The sequence below is a fragment of the Rattus norvegicus genome, chromosome 16, assembly GCF_036323735.1.
Source record: "Rattus norvegicus strain BN/NHsdMcwi chromosome 16, GRCr8, whole genome shotgun sequence".
In the NCBI taxonomy this organism is placed as follows: Eukaryota; Metazoa; Chordata; class Mammalia; order Rodentia; family Muridae; genus Rattus; species Rattus norvegicus.
Window position 1 is genome coordinate 34,022,725 of NC_086034.1, and position 15,318 is coordinate 34,038,042.

Here is a 15,318-nt window from a genome sequence, read left to right on the forward strand (position 1 = left end):
CTGGAAACCAGCCAGCTCTGAGGAATAGCTTTGGAACTCAATGCCTATAGGTGCCTAAGGTGTATGTGCCTGTGGCAAGTTGCCAGAGTGTGACACGGGATGAAGACAGTGCCGCCTGGATGATTATGAACATGAGATTATTACTGTAAAGCTGCCGGCACAATACTGAAGACACCACACACATGGCTGGCAAAGCTACCTAACTGCTCTACTGACAGTGAATATTATACACTCATTAGCCACCTTTATAAAAAATTAAAGGCTAAAATTACTTCTCAAGAGATAATTGGGAGGAGTGAGAGACTGCTTGAGTTTTAGTGAGTCAGAATGTTCTAGTAACAACAGAAAATTAAGAAGACTCTGCATTATTCCAAACATATGGTCTTTTCCCCTATAAACTGAGCATGGGTGAGATAATTATTTGACAAATTGTTCTGTTAGAAAGCAAAGCAAAACAACAACAACAACAACAACAAAACAAAAACAAAAAAACCAAACCAAAACAAAACTGTACTAGCAGACTCCTCACAGTTTAACTGGCTACTCCCCATTTATGTTCCACAGTTGTCTTGTTTAGTGTTTACAATTGTATTTGACAAGGCATTCATAATAGCAATTTATCATAAAGGCATCAGCACTCGTGGCTCTTTGAAAATGCTGAGAGGAACATAAAAGGTTTCAAGCAGCCCAGGAAGCAGCCAGGTCAACCGTGCCGACCAGAGGTCTGTCCCTGAACTCTGTCAGAGGCACTAAGGCAGGGTCTGGGGTCGGGCAGGACGCTGCACCTCAGACACTCCAGACCGTGCTTCTATCAACACTTTCCTTTTTTTTTCTTTCTTTCTTTCTTTCTTTCTTTCTTTCTTTCTTTCTTTCTTTCTTTCTTTCTTTTTTTTTTTTTAAAGAATGAACACTTTGTTGTTTGAACAGAATCACTGGCAAATCACAAAACCCTTCTATAAAAAGTTGGGCTAGGAATTTTCCCATTTTCAACAAAGAGGCTAGTCACTTTTCCAGAATAGACTCTTGGTGAAATTAAGTCTTTTCTATCCTATTTATTAACCTTATCTTTTTCTCATTTGCTATATAAGTCATACAGACCTCCTGCCAACCAACCACATAAATGCCCTTGCAGGACCACACAGAGTAACAACTGTTGTGGGCCACTCTGCAAAATGGGACCATTATAAAAAGAGATTTGTTCCTTTGTTAATCCAGATTCTGCAACTTATAAAAGGAAGATCATGAGAAATCCACAACTTTATTTTATTTTGACTTTTTAAAATTTACTGTTCCGAATCTCCAATTTGCTGTTATATCTAGTTTTTATCAAACCATTGCACTTTAATTACCTTAGGAGATCTGCTGTTTGCAGTAGAAATGGACTTGAAACCATCCCTTCTTACCAAATCTAACGGAACCAGCTGGACGTGGTGGTATATTACCTGTACTTGGCAGGCACAGACAGGGAAGGAGAAAGCTTGAGGCCATCCTGGGTAGAAAGTGAGACCCTGTACAAAGAATCCTCCAGAAGAGAAATCTTTTCCAGAGGGAAAAACACGGGAAGCTTTCTCCTGAGCAACTCATATTTTCTAGCTTCAGATATCTAGCAGGGTTTATAGCTTCCATTTCACTTTGACTACCTATGACATAGATAAATACATTAACGTTACTGACTATTGTTAACAGTTGTTAATGGCTTGCTGATGTATAATGAACAGCCTTAAATACAATTTATATATTTGGGTGTAATCTTCAACATGTCTGAATCATTGCTTAAGTGAGTAGTGTAAAGGGAAGAACAGACGGCCAGGACCCAAGCTTGTTCCAGACCATCACTTAGGGCTCCACTGATGGACAGTGTTAATGAAAGCATTACTCTGACTGCAGTCCTACAGTGATCAACTTAACCACTAATTACTATCTGTGTGGGTGGTTAATTGTACAATTCAGTTAACTAACATTACATCTGGGTTTTGCAAAAAGACCTATTTAAAGTACACTGGATGAATGCTTAGGATTATTTCCTGAGTCTTAGAGCTCTGAGGTTATGTCTAAGGAAGCTGTGAGGCAGAGGACAGGCGGGGCAAGGAGACAGGGATAAAGTGAGCAACAACTACTTGGATCTCTTCACACACCGAGTCCCTTGTTTGGAAATGAAATAAATTCCATCATACCAAAATCCCAAACAAAACACTCCAGGGAAGATCTAAGCCCACATACTTGAACACTATTAGTTAGGAATAACAATGATTGGCTTCCTACTTTCTTCACACTTTGATATTTTAACAAAAAACATTTTTAAAATGTGAATGAATGTTTACCTGCATGTATGTCGTGTGTGCAGTGCCTGCAATGCCAGAAGAGAGCAGTGGACGCCCTGGGACTAGACTAGAGTTACAGACAGTTGTGAGCTGCCATGTGGGTTCTGGAAATTGAAAAAGGGAAGAATAGCCAGGGTTCTTAACTGGTGAGCCTTTCTCCAACCTCACCTCCTTCACGGGCCCCAATACCTCAAGCACACGGTGCTGCTCTGTAACATCTCCTTCTGCTTTAGATGTTCAAGGCCCAAACCTTTCTAACATCAGCACTGGAAACCTCCTCCTCTTAACTGTGAAGCAGCCTTAAGCATTTCTTCTCTCTGGCACACTATTCATTTTCATTTCTCCTTATAGGAATTATCACAATGTTTTTCACTCAATTTATTCCCTCTCGGCTACAAACATTGTATCATTACTACAAGCATAGTATCTAACATACAATACAGCTTGATGTGCATTGGTTGAATTGATGTGAATAATTACCCACTTTAAGTAAGTGTGTATGTGTGTAAAACTTGTGAGTAGGATAACTTAAGGGGGATCACATTCTAGTGGAACATAAACAATAAAAAGTAAGTAACCAAGATAAATTGTTTTTAAATAGCTACTATGAAATAAACAAAAAGGTAACTCAGGATGGAAATTCCTGTCCTTAAGGCTTGTGAGGATAATATTTGAGAGGCAATGCTTAAAAGTCAGAAACGAGTTAGAACTGAGCAGAACAAAGAGACACTCAGTCTGGCCATGGCTGACAGAAAGTACAGTCTGTAAACACAGGAAGAGCTCGACCACCAAAGGGAGAGAGAACAAGAGCAAGTTTGAGGTGAGTCAGGAAGGTTCTTAATGTCTTGTCAAATCTTACAGACCATGGTGAAGAGTGAATGCAACTTAATAGCAGCAGAAAGTCTCAAGCCTTAAACACAGCGCTGACTTGATATGGTATCTGACTTGATAACCCCAAAGCATGTAACATGAATGCTGGTCCCTCTACATGGGAAGAGCTCTGGAACAGGCTGAGACATGAGAAGGTCTCCAGGACTTTAGCTAAGTATAGGCAATAAATCTTGTTGCCTACAGAGTCCTCAGGATTTACCATGCCATCCTTTCAAACAGCATGGATGAATATAAATATAACTGTTCAAACTCACTTACAAAAAGGGACAGATGCCTTTCTTGTTGAAAGAAGAGAAAATCGGCTTTGGCTGAATTGTGCACACTGCACATTCCATACATGTGTTAATGTAAAACATGCATGTTACTGTTAGAAGTTTATACATTCACAGAGGAAAACCACCAGACAACACGGAAGGTAAAGCACCCCTGAAAAGATTGAAAAGATTTACCCTCAGATATGCTGAGAAGAATGCTGAGCTGCCGAGACATTTATTCCAGCATCCTACGAAATTCAGACGCACAGATTACTTTAAAAGCTGCTTCCTTGGGGATCTGCATCCGAAACAGTTTCAAAACAGCTAGCTAGGATGGTGGAGCCTTGCAGACTGCTCCAGGCAGGGCTCAGTTAAGTCCTACATCTTCACATCACACAGAGACTAAACAACAAATATTACAGCTAGCTTGCTTAAGACTAGCCAATATCCCAATTTCCTTAGATCTCCAAAAGAGACACTGTCTCCAGACAGCAGGGCACAATTTTAAGAGAATGAAGGCCTCATTCCCAAGAGGTAAGGTGTGTACATTTTGTTCAGTTGATGGATGATGAATCGTGGATGTTTGTCATTGTTATAGGGGGCTGGATGCAAATTATTAATGATCTTGGTAAAAAGGGAAACAAACTAGAGGAAGTTAGATTCAGAAATTCCTTTCTCTATTTCCTCTATCCTTTTTTTCACTTCTGTTTAGAGTTAAGGGAAAAGGGGGATAAGGGGTGAAAAGAAAAATGGGGATAAGGGATAAAAAGAAAATGGGAGGATATAGGACTGATAAAATAAAGGGTTTATTATTGAACCTACTGTTAGGTCAATGAGCAATAACAAGCCAAATATTTTATATTTGATATGGACTTTGTATATTGATACAGGTTTACAATTGTATTTTTGTTACAACATACTGCATATATGTTTCAACTTTGTTTAAATATTGTACCTAATTTCTAGTCCTTTTGAAAGCTCATATTACAAACTATTTAGGATAATTAAGAAATGCCATTTAATAGTCAACCAAATTTATGGTCATGTTAGATATTAGTTTAAGTACAAAAATATGTTTCCTAGGTTAAGTGGATAACAAATAGTTAGAAACAAGCAATTCAGATATAGTGTACATAAACAGATGATCTTTGAAACCTCAGATATCTACAGTATATGGCCTTTAAAGATGTTTTATTAATAAAAGGCATTTCATGACAGTGAGACATGTCAGAAACTGACAGCACCCCAATTCCACTTCAAAGTTGATGATGAGCACTGAAGAACCTCCAAATGGAGTTTCTTTCAAATATGGCTGGGACTGGGCAAGAAACTGCTCTAACTCCAATGATGACAATGTGCTGGCCAAACTGGACACACGGCACACAGGGAAAGTGACTGCTGAGCTTTGCCAAGACAGGGTAAGGCAAAGCAGTCCTTTATAATTTCTGCCCACAGAAAGTCTGTCAGACACACTGGGTCAGAAGGCGAGAGATGATGATGCTCCAGTGCTGCAGAGGAACCTTGGCTAACTGTCCGGGCAGCCGTGTCTGTCACTTCTATAGTTTGGAAGCCACTTGCCCTGTACTCCCATCATGTTCAGGTAATGTTCATTCCTTCTCAGCTCTCTGATGAAGTTGAGTATCACAATTGAGTATCACAATTAAGCATAAGTTGTTTAGTAATTTAAAAACATGTGCTTTAAAGTCTAAAAGGATATTTGTAGACTGTTAATGTATATTATGATAAAAAATGATTCATGTACAAAACTTTAAACTCACCAAGACAGGATAGATAGTACTTTATCTAAGGTTACCAAACACAAATGGACTGGAAACTGTGAATGTAATTGACCTGATAAGTTTTCATAACTGTTATTGCTGTTTAGTTTATTATTGTAAGAATAATAAACTTTTATTGGAATAAAAGGGGGAGATGTTAGGGGATGGTTTTGTGCACTGTGTATCAGATGCTGATCACTGTGCTCAAAGATCTGGTTGCAGTCTGTATGTTGGCATTATCAAGCATCTACTGTCTCAGTGTTATGTAAAAACTGTTTTCCATCACCTCTGGTTGATTAATAAAGAGCTGATCAGCCTACAGCTGGGCAGAAGAGAAGGCAGGACTTCTGTGTATAGAGAAAGAAAAGAAGGGGTTTAGGTGAGAGAAGAGATTTGCTTTGGAAGATTTGCAATGAACAGATCACCAGGAGTGTTAAGATGAGGACAGTGACGGAGCACAAGCAGCCAGGGCAGGACTAAGACAGCAAGTGATGGGCACAGTGCTGGGAAGCAGACCGCCATAGCGGGTGGGTTCGAATATATGATGGGCACAGTGCTGGGAAGCAGACCGCCATAGCGGGTGGGTTAGAATATGTGATGGGCACAGTGCTGGGAAGCAGACCGCCATAGCGGGTGGGTTAGAATATGTGATGGGCACAGTGCTGGGAAGCAGACCGCCATAGCGGGTGGGTTAGAATATGTGATGGGCACAGTGCTGGGAAGCAGACCGCCATAGCGGGTTAGAATATGTGAGTGTCTTCCTAGCTACAGTGTTTAACTTGCTCATTAAAAACAACGTCTCAGTGTCATTTATTTGGGAGATAAAAGGGGCAATAGAAAAGCCCCTCTGAATTGCTTTATAGATATCTAACATTAAAAATGGTTCTGGTTTGAATGGCAGTAAAGGGTTTCAAAAAGAAACAGACTGAGAAAGACTTGTTTAAAACCAACTGGCTGACATGGTTAATGGGATGACTAAATACATAAGTGACCAGGAAAAAGATAAATTATATATATATATATATATATATATATATATTTTTTTTTTTTTTTTTTTTTTTTGGTTCTTTTTTTCGGAGCTGGGGACCGAACTCAGGGCCTTGCGCTTCCTAGGTAAGCGCTCTACCACTGAGCTAAATCCCCAGCCCTCAAGATAAATGATATTTAAGGCCAGAGATAATTTGTGGAAAACTGGCTGGTTGGAAAGGTTCAAGATATAACCTTGACAAAATAACATTTATCTACTGAGAACTCCTGTTCTTGCTGTGTTGAACCAGCTTTATGGTAAAGTGATGTTATATCTATTCCAGCAAATCTGAAACATTTTTTAAAGACTTATTTACTTATTATATGTAAGTACCCTGTAGATGTCTTCAGACACACCAGAGGAGGGCATCAGACATTATTACAGATGGTTGTAAGTCACCATGTGGTTGCTGGGATTTGAACTCAGGACCTCTGGAAGAGCAGTCAGTGCTCTTAACCACTGAGCCATCTCTCCAGCCTCAAAGCTGAAACATTTTAAAAATATAAAATGGATTGAGAGGACATGTGATATTCATAAAATCCAGCTGTAAATAATTACATGTGAGGAGCAAGATGATACGATCCTAAACTAGTAGAAAAACCAGTAGGTAGGAACAGCAAGCTTGTATGCTGAAACAATACTTAGATGACTTTTTTTTTTTTTACTGAATAGATTAATAGTTTATTACTATAGAAAGGAAGATGGGCAAGTGAACAAATGATAAAGTCTATTTTTCAGTAATCTATGCCATTGTGTCAAGCAGTCTAATATGTATGTGACTGGATACTCAGGAAGGACAGAAGAGACAAATAACAGCTGAAGGTTTCCAGATTGATGAGAACTGTAACACCAAAAGACTCTACGTAGGACACTCCCACTGCACATACATCACACACCCACCTACTCTAGTCTAAATCATCTCATAGTCGGATACTAACAGGAGCACTAACCACAAGGAAATGAAGAGTATCCCTGCCAAACTTGTCAGAAAGAAGTGCAACCCAGAAGGCAATAACCCTATAGTCTTTAAAAATGAGAGTGAAATAAAAAGGTTTCATACATACAAAGCAGAAAAATTTATCGCCAGCCTGATAGGAAATATTAATGTAGATTCTCACGGTGGGAAAAAAAGCAGCATGATAGTAGTTCAGAGACAGGCAGGAAGACAGAGGGTCTCAGTTACACAGTTACTAAAAAGAAGTGCATGTAGAAGTTACTAGAGAGAGGATGAAATGTTAAAAATCCTGAACCCAAAATAAAGGAGAAATAGTGAAAAGTTTGTTGTTTTGAAAAAAAGAAGTGATCAAGTAGAGAAACAAATAGCAAAACAGTAGGTACAGATCCAATCACACTGATGACCTCATACTGGTGCTTATGTTAAAAGAGAATTTCATACTGGTTACAAAGTAAGCCCTAGCAGGGGAGTTGACTCCCTTTGGTCAAGTTGGTCAAGGGCTTGCTGTTCAAATGGGAAGAATCTGAGTTTGGATTTCCAGACTCATGTTAAGCCAATATGGCCGTACACATTTGCAGCTCCCTGTGGGATGGGATAGGAGGCTTCATGGAAGCCTTCAGGCCAGCCATCCTGCCTGGCCACTGCAGTGGCCAAGAAGAAGACACCTTGTCTCAAGGAGGAAGATGACAACCAATACCTGTGGATGACCTTTGGCCTCCACTTGTGTAATTCACGCACACAAGCATACATGCACACACATATATGCCCAAAGATTTTTTTAAAAAGCAAAACTGGACTCATGCTAATCATGAGAAATCTACTTTAAATATAAAATGAAAGTAGTAAAGGATGTAAAACATTTATATACAATATAGAGGTTAAACATAAGAAAGTTGGGATGACTGTATTAGAACCAGACAATGCCCACTTCAGATTAGATGATGTCTAGAGATAACAAGATTCACTTCATACTAATAAAGGAGTGGGTTCAAGAAGCCATAAGAACTCTTAATTTAAATGCAACTGAATGACAATTTCACCATTCTTTCTCAGTACTTAGTAAACAAGTACAAAGAAAACTGGCAAAGCTTTGAAGTCTTACACAGCACTATGAAAGAACATGTCATAACAGTACTATATCAAGTCATCCAGAAGACAAAACAATACTACACATTTATTCACTCAATAGAAGAACTCTACAGTACAAAGAATAAAAATTGGCACAACTGAGAGAAGAAAAAGTACAAGTATAGATAAAAATGTCAACCTTCCAGCTGACAGCTCAAGTATACAAAAAAATCAGGAAAGATATAGGAGTCTTGAACAAAACCATCAACTTACCTGACTTAAGTGACATTTAGAGGACACTTCAAGTGACAGTTTAAGAATACACTTAGAGAGGGAGGGAGAGAGGGAGGGAGGGACGGAGGGAGGGAGGGACGGAGGGAGGGAGGGAGGGGATATGGAGATGTGTAGCACAGGAGCTGCTGCAGTCATTAATCAGATCAGAGAAAACTTGGAAAGCATGGTGTCATGTAAAGTGCAGAAATAACCTCTGAAAGAAGCAGTGTGATGGAGAGAAGAGTTCAGGGCAGCCCTGTCCTACCAAGTGCTGATCTTGACATGGGCAGTGTTAGGGAAGAATGTCTGAAAGCTTCATAGAATGCTCCTGGAAGTGAGTGCATGTGTAGACTGCAGCATATTTAAGATATGAGAAACAGCAGACACAGGCAGTAAGTGAATAGGGACAAGTGGTCAATCCAGGCTTGCTTCTTACCATGACATTTCCTAGAACATGACAGAAATGAGCCACCATAGAGTAAGATGACTTAAACTGGAGCAGAAAAGCAATAGAGCAGAGCCTTGAGAAGGGGACAGGGGAAGAGTCTGAGCTCTTAAGAAAACTGCTTGAAAAAACACAAGGAACTTACCACACACAAAACAACAACAATAAAACAACGAAAACCCATCAAACCTGATTTAGCAGCAAAAAAATCTTTGTAAGAAGTTAAATTATACCATTTTAGTTGAATGGGCTACATATAAATTTAACTTCTTGGCTCAGTTATGAAGTTTTGTCTGCCACTACAAATTTGACTGTTTACTACACTGGCCCAGTGATGACTTTTATGATATCAGAACCAGCAAGAAAACCTTCATTCTTGTCTTAAATGGCCATGGATTACTATGCTTTTTTGTTTTTGTTTTTTTTTCCTCTTGCCTCTTCACGTAGAAATCTACATGAGGTCTACATTATGGGCAAAACCTTTTGTGTATACTTCTAGAGTGACTGTTTCAATAGGAGTCTTAAAACTCAACTAAGGTTTTAAGAGGAAATCAATACTCAAAAGCATTACACAATGTGAATTTTAACCTAGTAGATAGGAGTACATTCAAAAGCTTGGGCTAAGGACAGCTATACAGGGAACACGGGGAGCTAGGGAAATGGTCCAGCTGGTAAAGTGCTTGTCAGCAAGCATGAGGTCTTGAGTTCCATCCCCAGCACTACTCATGTAAAAAGTGGGATGGGGATGGGACTTGGAATTCCAGTGTTGGAGAGGCAGACAGAGTGCTGGGGAGGCCTAAAGAGCAATGGCAGAGCTTGACCACCAGCCTCCACATGCACAATGCACATACGAAGAAAGTCCATAAATAATCTGATAGTGCCTGTCTGCCTTTGTATTTAATGCTCAAGACGGTAAATCTGTTTTGGTAATTTATATCTTCTAATGTCTGCTATTTAGAGTAAGCAATAAAATTTAACATTTCTAAGTTTAAGAGGCATATAACTAAATACCTCAATAAAAGCACATTCAACTGGAAAATTAAATACAAAATGATATATTTTGAAACACAGTTAAATATTAAAGAATTCTAGCAATTCAATTATAATATAGGACAAATAGATAAAAATATTGAATCTCACAGATATAATACAAATTTAAATAAATTAATACTATTAATTTCTCATTGAAGAGATAATTTTAAGTAAATTGTGATAGTAATGCTATTTAGCATACAGAAGAATCAATATTCTTCACTCTTCATTGAGGCATTGATAGCACAAAAACTATTTTTGTGTTTGTATATGTTTATATTTGTGAGATTGAATATTTTTATCTATTTCCTCCTATGTATAACTGAATTACCAGAGTGCTTTAATCTTTGTGTTTCAAACTACATCATTTTGTCTTTCACACCTAATTCATGTGCATGTGGACCTGAGTGTGTAGACCAGAGGTCTACACTAGGTTTCTTTCTCAACTTCTCCCTACTGTGTTTTCTGAGGTGTGGTCTCTCACTGACCTGGAACTCGCCAGTCTGACGGGATTGTCTGGACAGCGAGCTCCAGGACCGCCTGCTCTGCCTTCGCAGCACTGGCACTTCAGGTGGGTGCCCTGCCTGGTTTGCATGGGTGCTGGGGGTTCAAACTCAGGTTTAAGCTTACACATGAAGCACTTTATTGAGTGAACAATTTCCATAGCCCCAAAACTATTTCTTAAAGAGAATAACATGAATTATGAATTTTAAGTATCACTTTTAGAGATTTATTTTATAAAAATAATTATAGAAATAAACAAAGACAAAGGCTCAATGATAGAAATGTATTACTAAAAAATGCGATACAAAGAGAGTTTAACAAAAATCCCAACACCAGAGTTTTCCCAGAGACTGACTCCTCAAAGACTACAGACTGTATAGTCCGTGGTTGCTCCTGAGGTGGAAGGTCCCTATTGCTAAAGACCCCATGCACTTCAGATGCAGTGCCCAAAGGCCTCTGATCTGGAACTGACCTGAAGTCCTACTCTCTGATGACTAGCCTTCATGGTACCAGAAGGTACCATGCATGCTTCCAAGTAAAACAAAACAAAACAAAACGAAACAATAGTGATGGCCAGCTATGCTGTCTATGAGCTGTGCTGACCAATATGGCACTTAACCTTAAGGGTGCAGTGGCACACAAACCTTGGCAGTAACCAGCAGCCTCCTAGTTGGACTTAAGACCTACTTGGCGAGAGAAATCATACTGGTAATGGAGAACTGTCCAACTACCCATGGCTAGTGAAGTCATGAATCTTGGACAAGAACCTGTAATCTCCACTTTACTGAACCGGGGTAACTCCTAACTGTATTCTAAATATTTGACCTTATTCTCCCAAAGTATAAATGTAGTCCTCACCTTTCATCAAGGAAGCTTCTCTCTGTAACAGACAGAGAGCAACACAGAAAACTACAACTGAAATGTGGAGCTGGGGAGCCACATCCCAGTGGATCCATCTAACCGCCCCTATAGCTAATGCTCACAGAACACTGGGACGAGGGGACAGAAAAAGTGTAAGGGCCAGAGGAGCTGGGAGTTTGCTGTAAGACAGTATTGTTTACTATTAATGTCAGAAGCTACAACTGTAAAGTGTTACCAACATGGCTAGCTAAACGTGAGCTAACAAAGCGAACAACAATTGATATGCAAAGTAGATGGGGGAGGCCACAGGCCTTAGCCTTACATACGGAGCTATAGGCAATAAAGAGACACTGAGAGTAATACTGGTCTTCAATAGGGAAGAGCACAACAGTTGGTGATTCAATACTAAATGATCAGCCCTAAAACATACACAGTAACATACAGACCAAGCAGGTTATATTAAGGAATATATGCTCATAAACATATATGCATGTAATAATGAAAAAAAAGAAGCCATGAATTTGAAAGAGAGCAAGGAGGGGTATATGGGAGGGTTTGGAGGGAGGAAGGGGAAGGGAAAAATAATATAATTATAATCTCAACAATAAAGGAAGTAATAATAATGATATAGCAACTTAATAGAGTATTTGGTCATTCAAGATAATGAGAAGATATTTAATGGCTGTTATTTTTAGTATTATCAAACCAATATTTATAACACATAAACAGTATATATAGTATAATTTGATAGGTATAGAGATACAAAAATTACACATGAGTAATGTAGAGTAAATGGATTTACTAAGGCAGGCAAAAGCTTTGTAGGGAAACAGGAAGGGAAGCTAAGAGCGTACAGATGGAGGCTGTCTCCAATCTGTAATACACAGTCCTCCTTGTAGAACAAAGATGCCTGGGCCACAGGGGTGTGCAGGAATCCAAGGAACTATCAGGAAAGTTTACACCTCTCCCCTGCCCTTCAACAAACACAGGAACGCCAAGGTTGCAGAAAGCAGCCATGTTCTTTCACCTGACATATTTTCAGTGTTGATGTGGGACCTAGATGTGGTAGCACTGAGTGGGTTGTTCAGAAAACAGTTCCTGACCAGCAACTCTGAGTGCCTGGGATAAACTCTCTGTTAATGCCCAAATAGGACATTCACTGGGAGAACAGCCATAGCTCCATAGCTACTTGTTAGTAACACTAAAAAGAATCCTAGCCAACAAAATAGGGGATTCTTCTTGCTTTTGTTTGTGTTTGTACTTGTTTGGGTTTTGACTCCGTTAAAACCCAACCCTGGCACCAAGCAGTGCTCAGTGGAGAGACAGACAGAATATCTGTCTGAGACACACTTGCCTTTGGGTTGTTTGCATCAAACAGACCAGTGGAAAGTCCAATCAGTAGGGAATTCTTGCTTTTAGCTTTTGGTGGAGAATCAGAGTGAGATCGAATTGGAATTGCTTCTTCTGGGGAACGATGAGCTGACTGAACTAAGTTCAAGTCCTTGGAGTGAACCACTTTCTGGAAAAACAATTCTGGCTGTACTGACTTCTCTTCATCACAGCCAGACTGCGGAGAATCGTTTCCTGCAGGTTCTGTGGAATACAAAAGAGATTACCTAATAGCACTGAAAATTCTAAATATCGACGAGTGTTATATACTATTTAACATTAAACAGAACTGTTTAAGGGACTGGAGAGAGAGGTGTCTTAATGGTTACAAGCACTTGCTGTTCTTGCAGGGGACTTGGCTCTCAGGACCTACATAGCAGCTCAAAACATGTGTGACTCCAGTTCTATGAGATCAGACATGCTCTTCTGGCCTTCATGGGTACCAAAACTACATGTGGAATACATAATTGTATACATGAAGGCAAACTTCTCAGGCACATAAAATAATTTTTAATTAAAAAATGAATTCCATCCCAAAACAACCTCATACCAGGGAAACAAAATCCAGTAAATATGGAAATATACCGAATATTACCTTATAAATAATCTCTAAGAAAAGGTAGTATTTTATTTTCAGGATTCAAAAGATGCTTTCATTGTATTGGAAGTTTTAAAATATAGAAATTCAAAGAAATACTAAAAATTCAGTTCAGACAATCATTTTCCATTTGTTTTCTTTATGCAGAGTAGAAACTGATTTATATTGCCTTATATTTTAACCAGTAGTATTCTAAAAAGAAACCAATTTATTCCCTGCCCTTCGTACATTAGTTTTATCTTAGCAGTGATCCTTTTCACTTTGAGCAATATAACTTACCAGAAAGCTACCTGCTTATCTTGCCACAGTCCTGGGCTGGCTAGAGCAGATTTGTGTTCTCTAGGCCTATTTTACTTAAAAAAAAATTATGATGACTTTACCTATATGATCCTTACAGGACTGGTCCACAGTCCCTGGAATTCGCTCTTCACAAACGTCATTCTGCTGCACAGCAATGCTATCCTCCAACCTTCCATAGACAATGAGACCAAACAAGATAAACAAATACCACACAGTTTATTAGAAATAAAAGTTCCCTCATAAACAAAATGAAACCCACATTTACTAGTATCCTCTGCTTCCTTGTCCAAGTATTTTCTCATTTTTATATAATACTTTCTCTTGTAAGCACAATATACTTTCTTTGAGCAAAATGAAACTCACCAATTATTAATCACTAGTCACTAATCATTTATTCATTCTGAAAGCCAATATTGATAGAATCTTCATTTAAAGAATGACTGAATTACAAATGCAATTCACCTAAAATTACACCTCTATGTTTCAAAAGCAAACATACCTATTTTTGCAAAAATACTTTATGTAAATTATTACTTGCTGAAGCATCACAATATTCAGCATCAGCAAATATTCATGAAGTAGAATTATTGAGTTGTCTTACATCCATATGTGTATGTGTGTGTGTGTGTGTGTGTGTGTGTGTGTGTGTGTATGTGTGTATAAAATCTTCATACAATCGTGTGAGAAAACTTCCCAGACTATGAACTTTTTACAAAGGTGTTTATTTTATATGCATGTGTGTATGCGTGTGTACATACATGAGTGTGTGTGTGTGTATCACAAGTGCACAAGAGTCCTCAAAGATAGAAGGTATCGATTATGCTAAAACTAGAGTTACAGGGGCCTATGAACTGCCATGTATGTGCTGGGAACTAACCCAGGTCTTCTCTTAACCACTGCGCTATTTCCCTGGTCCCTAGACTACTGACTTTTATAAAAACAAGCAAGGTGAGGGTGCAGAGATGGCTCAGCAGTTAAGAGAACTTGCTCCTCTTTCATGAGGACTAAGGTTTAGATCCTATGGGTAAGGTTATGAACACATATGTGCCTCCTGCTTCCACAATATCTGTGTACACACATGTGAGCATACACTTGCACAGACACACAAATAAAATTTTTAAAAATTGAAAAGGTAGAAAGTGTTGAATATATTATACTAGCAATTATATTTAGAATGAACTGAAAATTATGTATTTTATTTATACATACAAAAACTTATCTGCAGAGAAATTGGATGAAAGGAAATATAGGCTGGTAAGTTATTTCCTGTTTTTGTCATATACTTTGTGATTTCTGACTCATGTGAATAACTATTATGAAATTAGGTTACTTTAGATGGTGTTAATATATGAAGTTATTAAACTCGAATATTAGTTCATGCAGCACTGCTTATTGAAGAGCTTACTAAAGGGACCGAGGCTTGAAAAGTAAAGAAAAGGACAACTCACCCAGTTGCCTTAGCTCTGGTCCACACCTCATTAACAACAGGCGGCAAACTCCCATCTGAGGGTATGGCACTTGGCTCTTGTAGAACTTCTGTTTCCAAATCATCAGGTTCTTCACAGCAAAATCAGATGTTAGAGAAAAGTTTGCTTGAAATGGACTGAATAAACTTTCTGTAA

The 15,318-nt window shown here is 38.7% G+C and overlaps 1 protein-coding gene across 19 annotated transcripts in view; it reads right to left on the reverse strand.

Annotated features, from left to right (window-relative positions):
- Window positions 1–15,318, reverse strand: part of Nek1 (NIMA-related kinase 1) — a 128,327-nt gene that overhangs the window by 13,633 nt on the left and 99,376 nt on the right. For all 19 annotated transcript variants that reach the window (XM_063275222.1, XM_063275218.1, XM_063275216.1 and 16 more), the window contains 3 exon segments: window positions 15,145–15,253; window positions 13,777–13,865; window positions 12,764–13,002 (listed from right to left, as the gene is read on the reverse strand). In XM_063275222.1, the coding sequence (XP_063131292.1) occupies window positions 12,764–13,002; window positions 13,777–13,865; window positions 15,145–15,253 (437 nt within the window).